This window comes from Ornithorhynchus anatinus, chromosome 13 (genome assembly GCF_004115215.2).
Source record: "Ornithorhynchus anatinus isolate Pmale09 chromosome 13, mOrnAna1.pri.v4, whole genome shotgun sequence".
Lineage (NCBI taxonomy): Eukaryota > Metazoa > Chordata > Mammalia > Monotremata > Ornithorhynchidae > Ornithorhynchus > Ornithorhynchus anatinus.
In genome coordinates, this window is record NC_041740.1 from 20,645,760 (window position 1) to 20,665,636 (window position 19,877).

Here is a 19,877-nt window from a genome sequence, read left to right on the forward strand (position 1 = left end):
AGGAGGGAGGACAGCTATCCCCATTTTACAGTTGAAATTTCAGTTAAAATTTCCCATTTTGCAGATGAGGCCCAGAGAAAAATGAAAAAATAAACAAATGTTGGTATTTGTCAAGCGCTTACTACGTGCAGAGCACTGTTCTAAGCGCTGGGGCAGATACAGGGGAATGAGGTTGTCCCACGTGAGGCTCACAGTCTTCATCTCCATTTTACGGATGAGGGAACTGAGGCACAGAGAAGTGAAGTGACTTGCCCACAGTCACACAGCTGACAAGTGGCGGAGCTGGGATTCGAACCCATGACCTCTGACTCCCAAGCCCGTGCGCTTTCCACTGAGCCACACTGCTTCTCCTAGTAAGCGAGTAATAATAGCAGTATTTGATAATAATAATTACAGTACTTGCTAAGCACTTCCTATGTGCCAAGCACTGTTCTAAGCGCTGGGGTAGAGAAAAGTTACTCAGGTCGAACCCAATCCCTGTCCCGTATTGGACTCACACTCTTAATCCCCGTTTTGTACAGCTGAGGTAACCGAGGCACAGAGAAGTTAAGCGACTCGCCCAAGGACACGCAGCAGACAAGCCGCACGACGGGGATTAGAACTCAGGACCTCTGGTTTCCGGGCCTGGGTTGTTTCCGCGAGGGCCACACACGTTCCCTAGTAGGCAGGAAGGGGTCCAGAACACTGCCAGGTACACACCAAGGTTTTTGTACGGGGGAATCCAATGTGCCGACGCTGTGCTATTGCTCCTGGGAGGTTGAAATCGGGGAGGTGGGATGGAGGGGGGCAAGCTGCCACTCCAAGCGCTTAATACAGTGCTCTGCACATAATAAGCGCTCAATAAATACTATCGAATGAACGAATGAGTGCTTTAAAGCCAGCTGGTCCATTCGGAAGGCGCTCAATAAACACCACTGATTGAGTGGTCGATTTTGCAGCTGGTGGATTTTTGGTTTATTATCTCCTATAGACAAGGTGTCAACCTGCCCTTGACCTTCTCCAGCTGCCACTGAATCCTGTAAACTCGTTGTGGGCAGGGAATGTGTCTGCTTATCGTTGCACTCTCCCAAGTGTTTAGTACAGTGCTCTGAGCACAGCTCAGTAAATACAATTGCCCGAGGTACGCGTGTCAGAGTCAGCGAGGGTATGGATCTGCCTTCCCCTGCTTCTACCTGTTTCTCGTTTAAGGAATAATCCCGCCGCCCTCTCCCAGGTGTGGAGAAACACCTGGCTATCCGCTTCTCTGGGATCCAAAGTAACTGACGGTGCCGATAAGGGGAATGAATGGATTAGGTGTTGCCCATTTTGAAATTCAGAAATTTTAGAATGCGGAAAATGGAAAATTGAGATCTCCAGGGCAGAGAGAGCTTGATCAGAGATAAGGCACTCATGCGGCTGTCAATCGCACCCCCACTGTGAGCGGAGCACTGGGTCCGATGCTTGGGGTGCTCCGTGACGGTGTGTGTACATGTCCCAGGCATGTCTCTTCCTTGTGAAGTGAGTTTCTGGGTCCTTGATTGCACAGACCTGTCCAAACATGACCCCCTCAGTTTCCAAGGGTTGTGTTCCAGCCCTTTGTGTGATCGTGGGGGGGGTGTGTGTATAGGTGTGTAGGCCTCCCACCCTGACTTCGCCCCCTTCACACTCCAAATGCAACAGTGTCCCCCGCCCCCCACCTCTAAGGCCCTGAAGCCCCCTGGAGTCATCCCCCTCCCCCTTATGGAAACCTCTGGATTCAGAGATGGAGAAGCTCCTTCAGTGGGGATCCAACGTTTAGCTCAAAGTGGTTAACATTAATGCCTATCTCCCACTCTAATAGGTATCTGTTAAACGCTTACTATGTGCCAGGCACTGTTCTAAGCGCTGGGGTAGGTACAGGGTAATGAGGTTGTCCCGTGGGGCTCACAGCCTAATCCCCATTTTCCAGATGAGGTCACTGAGGCCCAGAGAAGTTAGCGGCCGAGGTCACACAACAGACAAGTGGTGGAGCTGGGATTATTAATAATAATAGTATTTATTAAGCATTTATATCTGCCAAGCACTGTTCTGAGCACTGGGGTAGGTACAAGGTAATCAGGTTGTCCCAGGTGGGGCTCACAGTCTTCATCCTCATTTTCCAGAGGAGGTAACTGAGGCCCAGAGAAGTGAAGCGACCAGCCCACAGTCACACAGCTGACAAGCGGCGGAGGCGGCATCAGAACCCGCGATCTCTGACTCCCGAGCCCGGATTCTTGCCCCGAGGAAGCCCACGAGGTTCAGGGACAGGAGCTGTGTCCGACCGGATGGGTTTGGCTCACCCCCAACGCTTAGGACAGTGCCCGGCCCGTAGTAGGTGCTTAACGGCCACCCCGAGGATGAGCAGGATCGATGATGACGATGATGATGATGATGACTGAGGAGCGGTGGGAAGGAGGCCGCTAACCTCCTCACTGGGCCTCATCCTCACCTGTCCCAACGTCGACCCCTGACCTGAAATGCCCTCCCTCCTCACCTCCCCCAAACTAGCTCTCTTCCCCTCTTCAAAGCCCTACTGAGAGCTCACCTCCTCCAGGAGGCCTTCCCAGACCGAGCCCCCCTTTTCCTCTGCTCCTCCTCCCCGCCCCCCCCCCGGCACTTGTGTATATTTGTATATATTTATGATTCTACTGCTCTTATTAACGATGTGTCATTATTAATCTCATTACCGAGCTTATTGATGATGTGATTAATCATTATAGATTAATGATCTGTAATTCGATCGATGCCCGTCTACTTGTTTTGTTGTCTGCCTGTCCCCTTCTAGACTGCGAGCCCGTGGTCGGGTAGGGATTGTCTCCACCTGTTGCCGATGAAAGCAGCAGCCACGGAGAAAGCAGCGTGGCTCAGTGGCAAGAGCCCGGGTTTGGGAGTCAGGGGGCTTGGGTTCTAATCCTGACTCCGCCGCTTGTCAGCTGTGCGGCCTAGGGCAAGTCACTTCACCTCTCTGGGCTTCGGTTCCCTCGTCTGTCAAGTGGGGATGAAGACGGGGAGCCCCACGTGGGACAACCTCACGACTCTGTATCTAACCCCAGTGCTTGGCGCAGAGTAAGCGCTTAACAAATGCCATCCTTATTATTATTGGACTTTCCCGGCGCACAGTTGGCGCTCAGTAAATACGATCGAACGGCCGAGTGAAGGCAGAGGAGGCGGGGTTTCGACAGTGGGTTGGGGCGGAGGGGCAAAATGGCTTAGGGGGCGGGGTTGCGGGCGGGGGGGAGTGTCCGCCCAAGGCGCGGGCGGCCGGGAGAGTTTCCACGGGGTCCCGGAAGGCTGCCCCTGGGGCCCAAGAGCGGCTGCGGCGGCGGCCCGTTCGTCCGTCTGTCCCTTGGCTGTCCGGCTGTGCATCTTCCTGGAGGTGAGAGCGGACCCCCCACCCCTTCCCGGGGAGCAGCCCGGGCCACTCCCCGACCCCGCGGCCCCCTCCACCAGAAATGCAGGGGGCCCCGCACCCTGAGACCCCTCCGGGAGAAACCCAGGGGGCCTCGGTCCTGAGCTCCTCCAAGAGAAGTGCGGGGGTCCCCGGCTCTGAGCCCTCTCCGGGAGAAACCCGGGGGTCTCCAGGTCTGAGTCCCCTCCAGGAGAAACCCGGGGGGCCCCAGGTCGGAGCCATCTCCAGGAGAAACCCAGGAGTCCTCGGTCCTGAGCTCCTCCAAGAGAAACCCGGGGGTCTCCTGGTCTGAGTCCTTTCCACGAGAAACCCAGGGGTCCCCGGCCCTGAAGCCCCTCCGGGAGAAACCCAGGAGTCCTCGGTCCTGAGCTGCTCCAGGAGAAGCACGGGGATCTCCGGCTCTGTGCCCTCTCCAGGAGAAATCTAGGGATCCCCAGACCCGAGACCCCTCTAGGAGAAACCCGGGGTCCCTAGACCTGAGACCCCTCCGGGAGAAACCCAGGGGTCCCCGGACCTGAGACCCCTCCGGGAGAAACCCAGGGGTCCTCGGTCATGAGCTGGTCCAGGAGAAGCGCGGGGGTCCCCGGCTCTGAACCCTCTCCAGAAGAAACCCGGGGGTCCCCAGACCTCTCTAGGAGAAATCCGGGGGTCCCCAGACCCGAGACCCCTCTAGGAGAAACCCGGGGGTCCCCAGACCTGAGACCCCTCCGGGAGAAACCCAGGAATCCTCGGTCCTGAGCTCCTCCTGGAGAAGCACGGGGATCTCCGGCTCCGAGCCCTCTCCAGGAGAAACCCAGGGATCCCCAGACTTGTGATCCCTCCGGGAGAAACCCGGGGGTCCCCAGACTTGTGATCCCTCCGGGAGAAAGCCGGGGGTCCCCGGGACCGAGTCCCCTCCAGGAGGAAGAAGTCGGGGACCCCCGGCTGTGCAGCCCCGCATCGGTTTTGGAGGTGGGCGAGAGGGGCGGAGGTCACTGAGCGGACGGTTGTGTTTCCTCCAGGTGGAAATGGGGCAGGACGCGCAGCACAAGGCCGACGCCGGGACCCCCGGGGGACCCCCCCGAGCCCCGGACAGGTAGGGGCCGCCCGGCAGGCGGCGGGGGGCCGGGGGCGGCGGGGACCCGACCCTAGATGCCCGCCACCTCGCAGACGGAGACACGGGGGACACTTCTGGGGGTGGGAAAGCACGAGCCCGCAGAAGCCTGTCTCCTCTCCCACCTATTTTACGGGGATAGCTCCCCTCTTCCCCTGCCCCCCTTCTCTCTCTCTCTCATTCATTCATTCAGTAGTATTTATTGAGCGCTTACTATGTGCGGAGCACTAAACTAAGCGCTGGGAATGGACTATCAGGCAACAGATAGAGACCATCCCTGCCCGATGAAGGGCTCGGACCAAAGCAAAACAGAATGAAACAAAAACAAGACATCATCAAGATAAATAGAATCAAGGAGATATACACCTCATTAACAAAATTAATAGGGTAATAAATATACACAAATGAGCACAGTGCTGAGGGGAAGGGGGAAGAGCCGGGGGGGGGGGAGCAGAGGGAGAGGGGAACTCAGTCTGGGAAGGCCTCTGGGAGGAGGTGAACTCTCAGTAGGGCTTTGAAGAGGGGAAGAGAGTTAGTTTGGGGGAGGTGAGGAGGGAGGGTGTTCCAGGACAGCGGGAGGACGTGGGCCAGGGGTCAAGGCAGGATAGGTGTGAACGGGGGACAGTGAGGAGATGAGCGGCAGAGGAGCGGAGCGTACTGGGTGGGCAGTAGAAAGAGAGAAGGGAGGCGAGGTAGGAGGGGGCAGGGGGATGGAGAGCTCTGAAGCCCAGAGTGAGGAGTTTTTGTTTCGCGTGAAGGTCGATAGGCAACCACTGGAGGTTTTGGAGGAGGGGAGTGACGTGCCCAGAGCGTTTCTGTAGGAAGATGATCCGGGCAGCAGAATGAAGAATAGACTGGGTGGGGAGAGACAGGAGGAAGGGAGATTAGAAAGGAGGCTGATGCAGTAATCCAGTCGGGATAGGATGAGTGATTGTACCAGCGAGGTAGCAGTTTAAATGGAGGGGAAAGGGCAGATCTTGGCGATGTTGCGAAGGTGAGACCGGCAGGTTTGGGTGACAGATTGGATGGGTGGGGTGAATGAGAGAGCGGGGTCAAGGACGACACCAAGGTTGCGGGCCTGTGAGAGGGAAGGATGGGAGTGTCGTCCACAGTGTCGGGAAAGTCGGGGACAGGGCAGGGTTTGGGAGGGAAGAGAAGGAGCTCAGTCTTGGTCATGTTGAGTTTTAGGAGGTGGGCGGACATCCAGGCGGAGTTGTTCTGAAGGCAGGAGGAGATACCAGCCTGGAGGCAAGGAGAGAGAACAGGGGAGGAGATGTAGATTTGGGTGTCAGCTGCGTAGAGATGAAACTGGAAGGGGCAGTGGGGTCAAGAGAGGGGTTTTTTTAGGATGGGGGTGACGTGGGCATGTTTAAAGGCAGAGGGGAAGAAGCCGTTGGAGAGTGAGCGGTTGAAGATAGAAGTTAAGGAGGGGAGGAGGGAAGGGGTGAGAATTTTTATAAGATGAGGGGGAATGGCACTTGAAAGGAGGGAAGAGATCTCCTCTGAGGATACTGCTGGGAAGGATGGGAAAGTAGAGGAGGGGGTTGAGAGCGGGGGGGGGGGGGGGGTTGGTGATGGAGAAGGGGGAGGGCTGACTTTGGGGAGCTCAGACCTGATGGTGTTAATTTTCCTAATGAAGTAGGTGTTCGGATCACTGGGGGTGAGGGATGGAAGAGGGGGAGGAACAGGGGGCCCGAGGAGGGAGTTCAGTATCCGAAACAGCTGACAGGGGTGATGGGCATGGGTGTCAATAAGGAAAGAAAAATAGTTTTGCCTGGCAGAGGAGAGGGCAGAGGTAAGGTAAATTTAAAGTGAACAAGATTGGCTTGGTGTTCAGACTTTCACCAGCAGCATGAGCATAAGAGCGAACGAAGCACACTCTCCTTCCCCCCCTTCTCTCTCTCCCCTTCCTCTTCTCTCTCCTTCCTCATCTTTCCTTCTTCCCTCCTCTTTCCTTCTTCCCTTCTCTGTCTTTGCTCCCTTCTCTCTCTCTTTCCTCCTTTCTCTCTCTCTCCTCCCTTCTCTCTCTCTTTCCTCCCGTCTTTTTCTCTCCTTCCCCCTTCTCTCTCTCTCTCCTTCCCCTTCTCTCTCTCTCTCCTTCCCCCTTCTCTCTCTCTCTCCTTCCCCTTCTCTCTCTCTCTCCTTCCCCTTCTCTCTCTCTCTCCTTCCCCCTTCTCTCTCTCTCTCTTTCCCCCTTCTCTCTCTCTCTCTTTCCCCCTTCTTTCTCTCTCTTTCCCCCTTCTCTCTCTCTCCTTCCCACCTTCTCTCTCTCTCTCCTTGCCCCCTTCTCTCTCTCCTTGCCCCCTTCTCTCTCTCCTTCCCCCCTTCTCTCTCTCCTTCCCCCCTTCTCTCTCTCCTTCCCCCCTTCTCTCTCTCCTTGTCCCCTTCCCTCAGCCCTTGCTCACCAAGGAGGCCCACCAGTCTCCCATTAGGGACTTAAGGACTTTCAGGCTTGTTAACTCATGTGGAAACTCTGATCGTGTCCCCCTCCCCTGGGGATGGGACCCTGGGCTCATGCTGGCACAGTCAATGCCAGGGCCTTCGTCTCTTGCTTACAGTCGCTGGGGAAATTCTCCCAGCTGAGACATTTCCCCCCCCACACACACACACATCACACCTCAACTGGCACGAAAAGCTAGGAATCATTGGCTGAAATGGCTTTTTAAAAATGTATTTTTACTTTCTAATGGCATTTATTAATCAGGGTTTTTATTGAGCAGTTACTGTGCTCCGACCACTGTGCTAAGCCCTTGGGAGAGTACAATCTAACAGAGTCGGTAGACCCGTTCCCTGCCCACAGGGTCGTTAACGCTTACTATGTGTCAAACGCTGTTCTAAGCGCTGGGGTAGCAGTGCGGTTTAGTGGACCTGGAACTCAGAAAGACCCGGGTTCTAATCGCGGATCTGCCACGAGTCTGCTGTGTGACCTTGGGCAAATCACTTCACTTTTCTGGGCCTCAGTTACCTCATCCGTAAAATGGGGATTAAGAGCGTGAGCCCCATGTGGGACAGGGACTGGGTCCAACTTAACTTTGTCATTGGGTAGGGACTCACTCTGTTGCTGAATCATACTTTCCAAGTGCTTAGTACAGTGCTCTGCACATAGTAAGCGCTCAATAAATACGATTGAATGAACTTGTCTCTACCCCAGTGCTTAGAACAGTGCTTGGCACATAGGCGCTCAGCAATAATTACAACTACACCCTAATTATTCTTACAAGATAATCAGGTAGGACGCAGTCCCTGTCCATTTGGGTCTCACGATCTAAGCGGGAAGGAGATCGGGTATCCAACCCCCATTTTACAGATGCGGGAACAGAGGCGCGGAGAAGCGACTTGCCCGAAGTCAAGTGGCGGCTCCAGGATGGGGACCCAGGTCCTCTGCTTCCCAGTCCCGGGCTTTTCCCACTAGACCATGCTGCTTTACTGGGATTTCATTCCTGGGCTTTGATCCAGCGTGAGAACTGTCGGTTTCTTAAGGGCAGGAAGCGCGGGGCCAAGCCCAGGGCGGTGTGGTGTGCTGGAAGGGCGGGAGACAATGGTTGGACAGGCCGGTGCGCCGGATGGGAGAGGTGTGTGTGCCTTTGGGTGGCTGGAATGTGGCATTCCCAAATGGGGCGGGGGTCCGCGTGTATCTCGCCAACGACCTCTCGCCCCCCGGCCTGCCTGTGGCCTGGAATGCCCTCCCTCTTCGTATCGGACAGACGATTACGATTACACCTCCTCCAAGAGGCCTTCCCTGACTGAACCCTCCTCCTTTGCTCTCCTCTCACTCCCACCTCTGTGCTTGGATTCACCCCTCCCTCAGCCCCATAGCCCTAATGTATATGCCCTGTAAGTCTCTTCTCCCCGTTAAGACTGTCAGCTCATTGTGGGCAGGGAACGTGTCTACCAACTCTGCTTCAGTATACTCTCCCAAGTGCTCAGTACAGTGCACTGCTCCTACTAAGCGCCCAGTAAATAGAATTGGCCTGCTTGCAAGAGGGGAGTGTGTGAACATGTGTGAGCAAGTTCCCATTGGGGTGTGACTAACAAATTCTTCCGTTAAGTTTCAGCTCACGGTTACTGGAGAAGCGGTGCGGCCTAGGGGAAAAAATACGGGCCTGGGAGTTGAGAGATCTGTGTACTAATCCTGGCTCCCTTCCTTGCCTGCGATGTGAGCCTGAGCAGGTCACTACTTCTCTGTGCCTCAATTTCTTCACCTGTAAAATGGGGATGAAATAGCTGTTCTCTCCACTGGACTGTGAGCCCCATGTGGAACAGGGTCTGTGTCTGATCCGGTTTGTTTTTGTATTTTTGCCTTTTATGGTATTTGTTGAGGGCTTACTATGTGGATACAAGCAAGTCAAGTTGGACCCAGTCCCTGTCCCACGTGGGGGTCACAGACTCAATCCCCATTTTACAGATGAGGTAAATGAGACACAGTGAAGTGAAGGTCGGACACAGTCCGTGTCCCACATGGGGCTGCCATTCTTAATCGCCATTTTCCAGATGAAGTAACTGAGGCCCACGGAAGTGAAGCGACTTGCCCTAGCTCACACAGCAGGCAAGTGCCGGAGCCGGGATTAGAACCCAGGTCCTTCCGACTCCCAGGCCTGTGCCCTATCCAATAGCCCACGCTGCTTCTCCACTCTTGGCACACAATAAGGGCTTAACAAATACCACAATTAGTAGTGTTCATTGAGCACCTACTCTGTGCAGATCCCTAAACGAAGTACTTGAGAAACTAGACCATCTCAGACTTCACAGATCTTATAGTGCAATGGAAGTCAGTCGCTAAAATCATTTTCAGATAGGAGGAAGCAAAAATGTGTGTGTGTGAGAGAGCGACATTGAGTGAACTAGGAATAATGGTGGGGGAGGTTTTGGGGTTTTATTTTATTTTATTCCTACTAAACTCATTGGTCAAGCACTATTTCCAAATATGTTCTGGCAAAGTTAGAGGACTTATTGCCCCTGTTAGAATCAAAGGGAAGCAGCATGCCTAGGGATAGAGCACGCGCCTGGGAGCCAGGAAGACCTGGGTTCTAATCCTGGCTCTGCAACTTTTCTTCTGTTTAACCCTGGGCAAGTCCCTTCTCTGGGCTTCAGTTCCCACGTCTGTAAAATGGAGCTGAAGACTGAGCCCCATGTGGGACAGGGACTGTGTCCAACGTGATTAGCTCATACCTACCCCAGCGCTTAGAACGGTCCTTGACACGCAATAAGGGCTTAACAATTTCCATCATTAGTAATAGAATTGGTAGGCATGGTCCCTACCCCCAAGGAGATTGCCGTGCACGGAATTTAAGCGAGTGTGTTCTCTGCTCCTGTCTTTCAGCCAAAAAGAGAAGGAGAAGGAAAAGGAAAAGAAACCCGTCGTTGGCGTCTTCACCATGGTAACCCCGCCTTCTTCGTTTGGTGGGTGGGCGTCCCGGGCTGAGGGAGAAGAAGGGGCAAGTCTTCCGCTCCCAAACTCAGGCGGTTTGTTTGATTGCGTTCGCTTTGCCGGACGTGTCTTCCTTAAATAGACAGATGACTTCCCGGCCAGACTTATTGGGATTTTACAGTTCGGTCTTACATGTAAAGCCCTTTCTCTGGCTCCACATGTTTAGTTCTGAATAATTATAATATTCATTCATTCATTGGTATTTATTGAGCGCTTACTGTGTGCAGAGCACTGTACTAAGCGCTAGAAAAGTATAGTTTGGCGATAGAAACAATCCCTACCCAACAATGGGCTCACAATGGGCTCACAGTCTAGAAGGGGTATTTCTACGGTACTTGTTAAGCACTTACTCTGTGCCAAGCACTTTTCTAAGCACTGGGGTAGATATAAGTTCATTCAATCGAATTTATTGAGCACTTATTGTGTGCAGAGCACTGTACTAAACTCTTGGGAGAGTGCAATGTAAGTCAACAGACACATTCCCTCCCCTCAACGAGCTTACCAGCTTGATCTCCTATTTCCGTTTGCAGGCCGATTCTTTTTAGAGAACCGTGGGTGTGAGTCTGCCCCTACCAGCAGATGGGTTTACCCCTAGGATGACTATCGTGTGACTTTGGGCAAGTCACTTAACTTCTCTGCGCCTCAGTCACCTCATCTGTAAAATGGGGATTAAAACTGTGAGCCCCACGTGGGACAACCTGATTACCTTGTATTCCCCCAGCGCTTAGAACAGTGCTTTGCACATAGTAAGCGCTTAACAAATACCACCATTTTATTTAGACAGAATAGACTTGATGGTGGTAATAATAATAACAATAATAATAATAATTATGGTGTTCGTTAAGCGCTTACTGTGTGCCAGGCCCTGTACTAAGCACTGAGCGGATACAAGCAAATCAGGTTGGACACAGTCCCTGTCCCACGTGGGGCTCATAGTCTCAATTCCCATTTTCTAGATGAGGTAACTGAGACCCAGAGAAGTGAAGTGATTTGCCCAAGGTCCCACAGCAGACAAGTGGCAGAGCCGGGATTAGAACCCATGACCTACGCTCAATCCGCCGTGCCACGCTTGATGGGTCTTGGTGATCTGTGGCTGCTTCTTCTTTCTGCCCCGTGTAAGGAAAGGACAGTCGATCATGGTATTTATTGAGCACTTACTGTTCATTCATTCGATCGTATTTATTGAGCGCTTGCTGTGCGCAGAGCACTGTACTGAGCACTCGACTGTACGGAGTACTGCATTAAGTGTTTGGAACAGTATAACAGACACATTCCCTGCCCACAACCATTGGCAGCCTGCCTCTGATTGCCTTGGAGATAGAGAAGCAGCATGGCCTAATGGATAGAGCCCGGGCCTGGGACTCTGAAGGACCTGGGTTCTAATCTCGGCTCCGCCATCTGTCTGCTGTGTGAGCTTGGGCCAGTCGCTTCGCTTCTCTGTGCCTCATCTGTCAAACGGGGATTAAGGCTGCGAGCCCCACGTGGAGACAGGGATCCCATCCACCCCGATTCGCTTGTTTCCACCCCAGCAGTTATCACAGTATGCACTTAACAAATACCACAATTATTATCATTTATTATTATTATCGGCCGCAAAAAACCTCCAAGAAAGGCTCCAGCTCTCTCATTTATGACCCAACTTGGAACCCGAGACAGATCTGCGATCGGAGATCAAAATAAATTTCCACTCCCCGCTCCGGGAGCCCTCTGTATCTAGCAAGCAGATGGGACTAAATCTCATCCATAAAATGGGGATTGAGACTATGAAAGCCCTATGTGGGACAGGGACTGCGTCCAACCTGATTAACCTGCATCCATCCCAGCGCTCAGTACAATGCCTAGCGCATAGTAAGTGCTTAACAAATGGATGGGGTGTGGAAGCCAGGCCCAACCTTGCTTACTTGGCATGGGTCAACTCCTCCCCCATAAGCCTCCCCTTTCCAAAACCCCTCTCCCACTTACTCCCCCCTCGAGACATTGCCGTGCGGAGCTTCTTGGCAGGGAATGTGTCTGTTTATTATTATATTGTACTCTCCCAAGTCCTTAGTACAGTGCTTTGCACGCAGTTAAGGCTCAATAAATACGATCGAACGAAATACGATTGAATGAAGGAATAGGAATGGATTTCCCAACTTGGGCCGGATCTTGGGGAACACCTGGGTTCCCTAGGGAGGGGCGGGGGGGGGTCTTACTGGGATTCTATCTTTGAATTCCGAACTTAGGTTTTAATAGTTGACTGGGTGCTTTTTGTTGTTGTTTTTTTTTTTAAATTTCCTTAAGGTGCTTTAAAGATAAAAGAGCTTCCCCTGCCTGATAACCTTCCTTTGTCCCTTGCCTTCCTTCAGTTTCGTTATTCCAGTTGTCTGGACAAGCTGTACATGTGTTTGGGAACTCTGGCAGCGATGATTCATGGAGCAGCTCTCCCCTCGATGATGCTCATCTTTGGAGAAATGACAGATAGCTTTGTTGATTTTGGAAAATTAGGAAATAACTCATTTCCGATCGGGAACTGGACGGGTCCTTTCCCGGGGAACTGGACGGGTCCTTTCCCGGGGAACTGGACGGGTAAGTTCCGTTAACCCGGAAGCAGCGCGGCCCTAGCAGCGAGAGCACGGGCTTCGGAGTCGGAGGAGTCTAAATCCCGGCTCCGCCCTGTGTGTGACCTTGGGCAAGTCAGGGCCTCAGTTACCTCATCTGTAAAATGGGGATTAAGACTGTAAGCCCCACGTGGGACAACCTGATTGCCTTATATCTACCCCAGCGCTTAGAACAGCGCTCGGCACATAGTAAGCGCTTAACAAATACCATAATAATTATTCTCTGGGCCGCAGTCACCTCATCTGTAAAATGGGGATCAGGATGAGGTAAGTGAATCACAGAGAAGCAATGCGACTTGCCCAAAGTTCGTTCATGGATTCAGTCGTACTTACTGAGGACTTTCTGTGTGGAAAACACTGGACTAAGTAGCTTGGGAGAGTACAGTGTAAGAATAATCGGTCACATTCCCTGCCCACAATGAGCTCACAGTCTAGGGAAGGCAAGTGCTGGGGCCGGGATTAGAACCCAGGTCCGCTGACTTCCAGGCCCGTGCTCTTTCCGCAAGGTCTTTATGCTACCTATGCCGGATGGGGCATTAAGGAGGCCAGCAAGAGTAGTGGAATTCTTAGTGTTACCCTGAATATCGTCAAGGGGCTTGAGCGGGCCTCGGATTGAGATGGTTCTGACTCAGACCCTTAGGCTGAAGTGGGCTGGGAATCCCCCTCTAGAAGACTTTGGCCAGGCATCTCCAATTCAGCCCGTCAACCTTGATCCTCATCTGCCCCGGAGATCTTGGAACAAGCCTCGTCACTCCGAGGGTTGGGAGGCGACTCGATTCTCACCGCTACCGGTCCCCGGTCCCCAGGGCTACGGCCGGGCAAAGATTTGTTTGCTTTTTCTGTAGGCAAATATCCGGTGTTCTCTGGAGGCTTAAGCACAAAACGTCACTGTGTCCCCGATGTAGGAAAGGGTCTCTTGATGATGAACATCACATAAAAGCTCTTTTTTTTTTTTGCCGTTCTCCCCCGAGACGATGCAAAAGGAAACACTCTTTCCTCTCCTAGGCGGTCGAACGGGCTGTAGCGAGTCGCGTTTTCGGTCCCCGATGGGACGTGTGCGTGAGCTTGTAAGGTGAACAGCAGTGAAAGAGATGGCAGTGACAGAACGTGTCACCTCGGTCACCCCATCGATCCGAAGCGTGGAGTACGGGGGACTCAGAAGGACATAGTTGTTTTTTTGTCATTTTTAATGCAAAAAGCTTTCTTTAGGTTTGCCCCCAACTTGTTCTAGAAAACCTCTCCGAGCCCTAACCTATTTTTGCCCCAGGTAAATACTTGAATATTGGAGAATTCCATTTCAGATTGCAGTAGTTCTTTTTTATTATTATTATTATGTTGTTTGTAAAGCACTATGTGCCAGGCACTGAACTAAGCGCCGGGGTGAATACAAGCAAATCGAGATGGACACAGTCCCCGTCCCTCGTGGGGCTCACAGTCTCGATCCCCATTTTCCAGATGAGATAACTGAGGCATAGAGAAATGAAGTGACTTGCCCAAGGTCGCACAGCAGATAAAGTTGCAGAGCCTGGATTAGAACCCACGACCTCCTGACTCCCAGGCCCTGCCTCTATCCGCTACGCCATACTGCTTCTCTTCCTTCTCCATGCCAGTGAAGAAACCAGTGGCCACTCTGAAGGAGTTAGTTGCCTAGGGATTCGAAGACGGATGATGAATCCCTGGCCTCAGAGATGGGATGAGATTAACTCTCCTGTGGGATGGAAAGTATCGGATTCTGTGGCCCAGCCTCTTAGAACAGTGCTTTGTGCATGTACTATGTAGTAAGCGCTTAAGAAATGCCATCATTATTATTAGTGAGACGTGATCCTTTGAGCCCAATGAGGGAGACGCCATCAGGTCGCCCTGCTCTTACTTCATTGGGTCGGCCCCCGTCTCGGCTTCCCGCTCTCTCTCCCCGCTCCATCTTTACCTTTTGGCCTCCTTCGGAAAGGTTCTTTCATCGGACGTGACCAACCCCTCTCGTAGTGCCGGAGCAGGAACTACAGGGGAAGAGAAGGTCTGAGCAGGTCAAGATGAGCAGTGTGGTCTAGTCTATAGAGCGCCGGCCTGGGAGACGGAAGGAACCTATAAATAATAATAACTGTGGTATTTAAGTTCTTCTTATGTTCCAGGCCCTGTACTAAGCGCTAGGGTGGATTCCAGCAAATTGGTTTGGTCACAGACCCCGTCCCACCTGGGGTTTAGAGTCTTAATCCCCATTTTAATAGTTGAGGTAACTGAAGCCCAGAGAAGTGAAGCGACTTGCCCAAGGTCACACACCAGACAGGTGGTGGAACCGGTAGAAGAACCCACGACCAATCCCGTCCAACGGGACTGGGGCAAGGGGTGTGGACCGGCTGCGGTGAGTCTGCGGTGCTGACTGATGAAGGTGGGGGCCGGCTACCGTACCCACTGCACCCTCCCCTGGTTGGGCACGGATCCCCATCCAACGCCGCCCCCGAGGTCGTCCCGGGACGGTCCGGGAAACGCGACTCCTCCTCGGCCGTGGCCTTGCTCCTCCCCAGATCCCAACCAGGAAAGGGCAGGGAGAGGAGGGGAGGGGCGGCCGGCTGGATGGCCGGCCAGTACACCACGCCAAGCGGAATCGCCCCCGCTCCGGTCCACCCCGGCTCTGCTCCCACGGCTACGGCTGCAAGGGACGATTAGGGGGCAGGGCCCGGGGGTGGGGTTGGGGGCAAGTAGTCATGGCGAGAGAAGCGTGACCTCGAACACCGCACCTGGAGGAGCGGATATCTGGGGAACGGCACGCTCAATCTGGACTACAGGGCCCCCGAGACAGGTCTACAGGGGCTCATGAGGCTTAACGATAACAGGTATTTCTTAAGCGCTTACTCTTTGCCAGCCACTGGACTAAGCACGGGGGTGGATACAACCAAATCGGGTTGGACACGGTCTCTGTCCCACGTGGGACTCACGGTCTTAATCCCCGTTTGACAGATGAGGTCACTGAGGCACAGTGAAGTAGAATGACCTCCCCGTAGTCACACAGCAGACAAGCGGAGGAGCTGGGATTAGACCCTTCGGACTCCCGGGCTCCATCCCCTAGGCCACGCTGCTTCTTCGGCGGCGATGCTGAGTGTGCGCCGACTCCCGATTAATAAACCGATAGTATTTATCGAGCCCTTATCGTGTGCGGAGCACTGAGCTAAGCACTTGGGAGAGGACAGTCTAGCAGAGTCGGTAGACGTATTCCCTACCCTAAAGGAGCTTATGGTTTAGAGGGGGAGAGAGGCATTAAAATGAATTCTGGATACGTACCTAAGTGCCGTGGGACCGAAAGTAGGGTGAATTAAGGGGACAAATCCAAGCTCAAGTGTGACACAGAAGGGAAGGGAGTGGGGGAGATGAAGGCTTAGGGAAGGCTTCTTGGAGGAGGTGGGATTTTAATAAGGCACTGAAAATGGGAAGAGATGGGGGTCTGTTGGCTGTACAGGGGGAAGGAGTTCCAGGCCAGAGTCAGGACGTGGCCAGGACGTGGCTGGGGGTCAGCCGGGAGAGAGACGAGAATGAGATACAGTGAGTAGGTTGGCAGAGGAGCGAAGGGTGCGGGCTGGGTTGTACTAGGAAATCAGCCAGGTGAGATAAGAGGGAGCGAGGAGATCCAGTGCTTGAAAAAAAGAGTAAAGAGTTTCCATTTGATCCAGAGGAGAAGCGTTTCTCTTTGATGCCGAGGTGGATGGGCAACCGCCGGAGATCACTGAGGAGTAGGGAAAACGTGGACCGAGTGGGTTTTTTGGTAGACAAATGATCCGGGCAGCAGGGAGAAGTATGGACTGGAGTGGGAAGAAAGAGGAGGCGGGGAGGGAATCGAGGAGGCCGATGCAATAGTACCGTGGAACCACGGGCTTGGAAGGGACGTTGCCGGCGGGTGACGGGAAGCGAGAGGGAGATGGAGGCGCAGTGGTGGGAGCCGGAGGGCCCAGAGAAGTGAAGTGACTTGTCTGAGGTCACACGGCGGACAGGTGGCGGAGTTGGCATCGGAACTCAGGTCCTCTGACTCCCAGGCCTCGGTTCTTTCCGTCAGGCCGTGCCGCTTCCTCGGTTGCCGGAGAAAGCCTGGGTAAGGCTACCACAGCCAAGGAACCGGAAAGTGCCGCTTGCCTTCTGTGTGACTTTGGGCAAGCCACTTCACTCAGTTCCTCTTCTGCAAAATAGGGATTGGGTACCTGCTCTCCCTCCTACTTAATAATTACGGTATTTAAGTGCTTACTACATGCCAAGCACCGTTCTAAGCGCCGGGGTAGTTACACGGTGATCAGGCCGTCCCATGTGGGGCTCACAGTCTTAATCCCCGTTCTCCAGAGGAGGTAACCGAGGCCCAGGGAAGTGAAGCGACTTGCCCAAAGTCACACAGCAGACAAGTGGTGGAGCCAGGATTAGAACCTTATCCACTATGCTGGGAACCCCACGTAGGACCTGATTATCTTGTTTCTATCCTAGTTCTTAATATAGTGCTCGACACGTAGTAAGCACTTACCCACGCTTATTATTATTACTGCAGTCCAGCTTTTGTGGCAGGCCACAGCATAATCGTGCAATCGTATTTACTGAGCACTTACTATGTTGCATAGCACTGAACTAAGCACATATCCCAAGCCTGGGCCCTTGGGCACTCACGGGTGAAGAACCCAAGAACTACTTAGAGGCCATTCTGGGGCTTGTGCTTTCTAACGTTTGTGATCGCTGCAGTGGACGGGAAGGACGGAATAGTCTGAAGGTCAGCTGGGCAGCCAGAAATTCCTAGCCGGGCAAAAGGGTTGCTAGCTTCTTGATGATAGAATTAGCCCAAGATAGACTTGCGTGCAAACACGATAATTTGTTTATAGACTTCCTCTCCCAATCCCTGGAGTTTGGAAAGGAGCATCCTGCCTCGTCTGGGCAGTTTGCCAGAATTTAAGTGCCGCTAAAAGCAGGAATCATGTCCTAATTTAGTGCTGATCAGCGTCGATCACTGTCATATTCCCCCCCCTGGTGCTCGAGGTCTTTTTTCTTTTTTTAATCGTATTTGTTTAGCTCTTATTACGCGCCTGGCACTGTACTGAAGCAGTGGGGTAGATACGAGATAATCCGGTTGGATACAGTCCTTGTCCCACAGAGCACTCCAAGTTTTAATCCCCATTTTACCGATGAGGGAACTGAGGCACAGAGAAGTTAAGTGACTTGCCCACAGCCACCCAGCTGGCAAGCGACAGAGCCGGGGTTAGAACCCAGGTCCCAAGCTTGTGCTCTTTCCACTAAGCAGCACTGCTTCTCCTAAACATTCCTTTAAAATGCACAGAATGGGACAATGATAACTGTGGTATCATGTGCCAAGCGATGGGGTAGATGGACGGTATTCAGGTTGGACACAGTCCACGTCCCTCATGGGGTCCACAGTCTTGTTCCCCGTTGTACAGATGAGGGGAGTGAGGCACAGAGAAGTTAAGTGACTTGCCCAAGGTCACACAGACATGGGGCAGAGCTGGGATTAGAACCCACGACCTCTGACTCCCAGGCCCGGGCTCTTTCCACTAGGCCATGCTGCTTCTCTGCTTCCACCTACACTCTGAAATCACTTCACATAGATCAGTCCTGTCTGAAGATGACAACACAGCCAGTCTTTAGAGCTTCTGTTGAACTTTTCCGAGTGTTTAGAGTACTGAATCACACCAGTTTTAGGGCCCAGAAATACTAGTGTCACGTGGGCCATCCTCAGCGGTTTTTGCGTATGCGGAGAAAATGTCCTTTTCCACGCTGATGCACTGCTGCTCTCTAGAACCGTTTTCCAGTTCACCTCTGGAATTCAGATCTCCCTAAAAAATCTCTTTCGAAAGGGGCTCACCAGGCTGCTAGGTCCACTCGTGTTAATAATGGAGTAATCTGTTCAGTGCTTATGATGTGTCAAGCGCCGAACCGAGTCCTGGGGTAGATACAAGATCGGATGGTCCCACGTGGGACTCTCAATCTAAGCAGGAAGGTGAACGGGTATCGATTCCCCCTTTTGCAGATGAGGGAACTGAGGCACGGAGGAAGAGAAATGACTTACCCAAAGACACACAGCAGACAAGTTCATTCAATCATATTTAATGCTTACTGTGTGCAGAGCATTGTACTAAGCGCTTGGGAAAGTACAATACAAGAATAAACGTTCCCTGCCCACAACGAACTCAGTCTAGAGATGGGGAGACAGACATCAATATAAATAAATAGAAGCGGCCGAGCAGGGATTAGAACTCGGATCCTCTGACCCCCAGGTCTGGGCTCTTCCCGCTAGGTCACACTGCTTCTCCGTAGCCTAGACTTAGGCCGTGAGCCCCACGTGGGACCCGATTCTCTTGTATTTACCCCAGTGCTTAGTACGGTGCTTGGTACGCAATAAGCGCTCAACTAATATCATGATGATGATGATCGTTGCTCAAGGTTTCATGAGCCACTTGTATCGATGCTAAAGACACAATCTTTACCTCGACTGGGCTGGCTGGTTAGACCCGGGGAGAGATGGGAGGAGGATTGGTTTAATCCTTGTAGGCCTGTGGGCCGGAGGAGACAATCGATCCCACTCATTGAACAGTTACTGTGTGCAGAGCACTGTCCTAAACGCTTGGGAGAGGACTATAAAACCGCTTCTGTCCCAGCCCTGCAATTTCATTCATTCAATAGTATTTATTGAGCGCTTACTATGTGCAGAGCACTGTACTAAGCGCTTGGGATGAACAAGTCGGCAACAGATAGAGACGGTCCCTGCCGTTTGACGGGTTTACAGTCTAATCTGCGAAGCGCTCGTGAAATCTCTGTGGTGGCAATGGAAGAGAAGGAGGAGGGAGAGTGTTTTCTTCTTCTTCTTTCTCCCCCGCCACCTCCCATCTTTTCCTTTCCTCTTCCCACCCTCTCCTCCTCTTTCTTCTTTTCTCATCTTTTACGCCCCCCTTCCATGCCTCCCTTACAAGGTTTCACTCCGAATCTAGAACCAGAGAGGAGCTGTTCTTGGTATTAATGATCGTAGTATTTACCGAGTGTTTTCTGTTTGGCTAAGCACTGATAAGATAAGCAGTGAGAAGCAGCAGGGCTCTGTGGAAAGAGGATGGGCCTGGAAGTCAAAGGACACCACTCGTCCGCCGTGTGACCTTGGACAAGTCGCTTCGCTTCTCTCCGCCTCGGTTACCTCATCTGTAGGGATTAAGACTTTCAGCCCTGATAGGGACAATATCCAACGAAAAGCAGCATGGCAGAAAGGATAGAGCCCGGGCCCGGGATTCAGAAGGTCATGGGTTCTAATCCCGGCTCCGCCCCATGTCTGCATTAGGCAAGTCACTTCTCTGGGCCTCAGTTACCTCATCTGTAAAATGGGGATTAAAA

General features: G+C 52.8%; 1 protein-coding gene across 1 annotated transcript in view; it reads left to right on the forward strand.

Moving 5' to 3' along the window:
• The first annotated feature begins 3,254 nt into the window (after positions 1 to 3,254).
• Positions 3,255 to 19,877, forward strand: part of ABCB1 (ATP binding cassette subfamily B member 1) — a 56,703-nt gene continuing 40,080 nt past the window's right edge. Inside the window, exons 1-4 of the mRNA XM_029077742.2 lie at positions 3,255 to 3,373; positions 4,408 to 4,481; positions 9,820 to 9,877; positions 12,273 to 12,492. Of these exons, the coding sequence (XP_028933575.1) occupies positions 4,414 to 4,481; positions 9,820 to 9,877; positions 12,273 to 12,492 (346 nt within the window). The 5' untranslated portion in view covers positions 3,255 to 3,373; positions 4,408 to 4,413. The remainder of the gene's footprint in view (positions 3,374 to 4,407; positions 4,482 to 9,819; positions 9,878 to 12,272; positions 12,493 to 19,877) is intronic.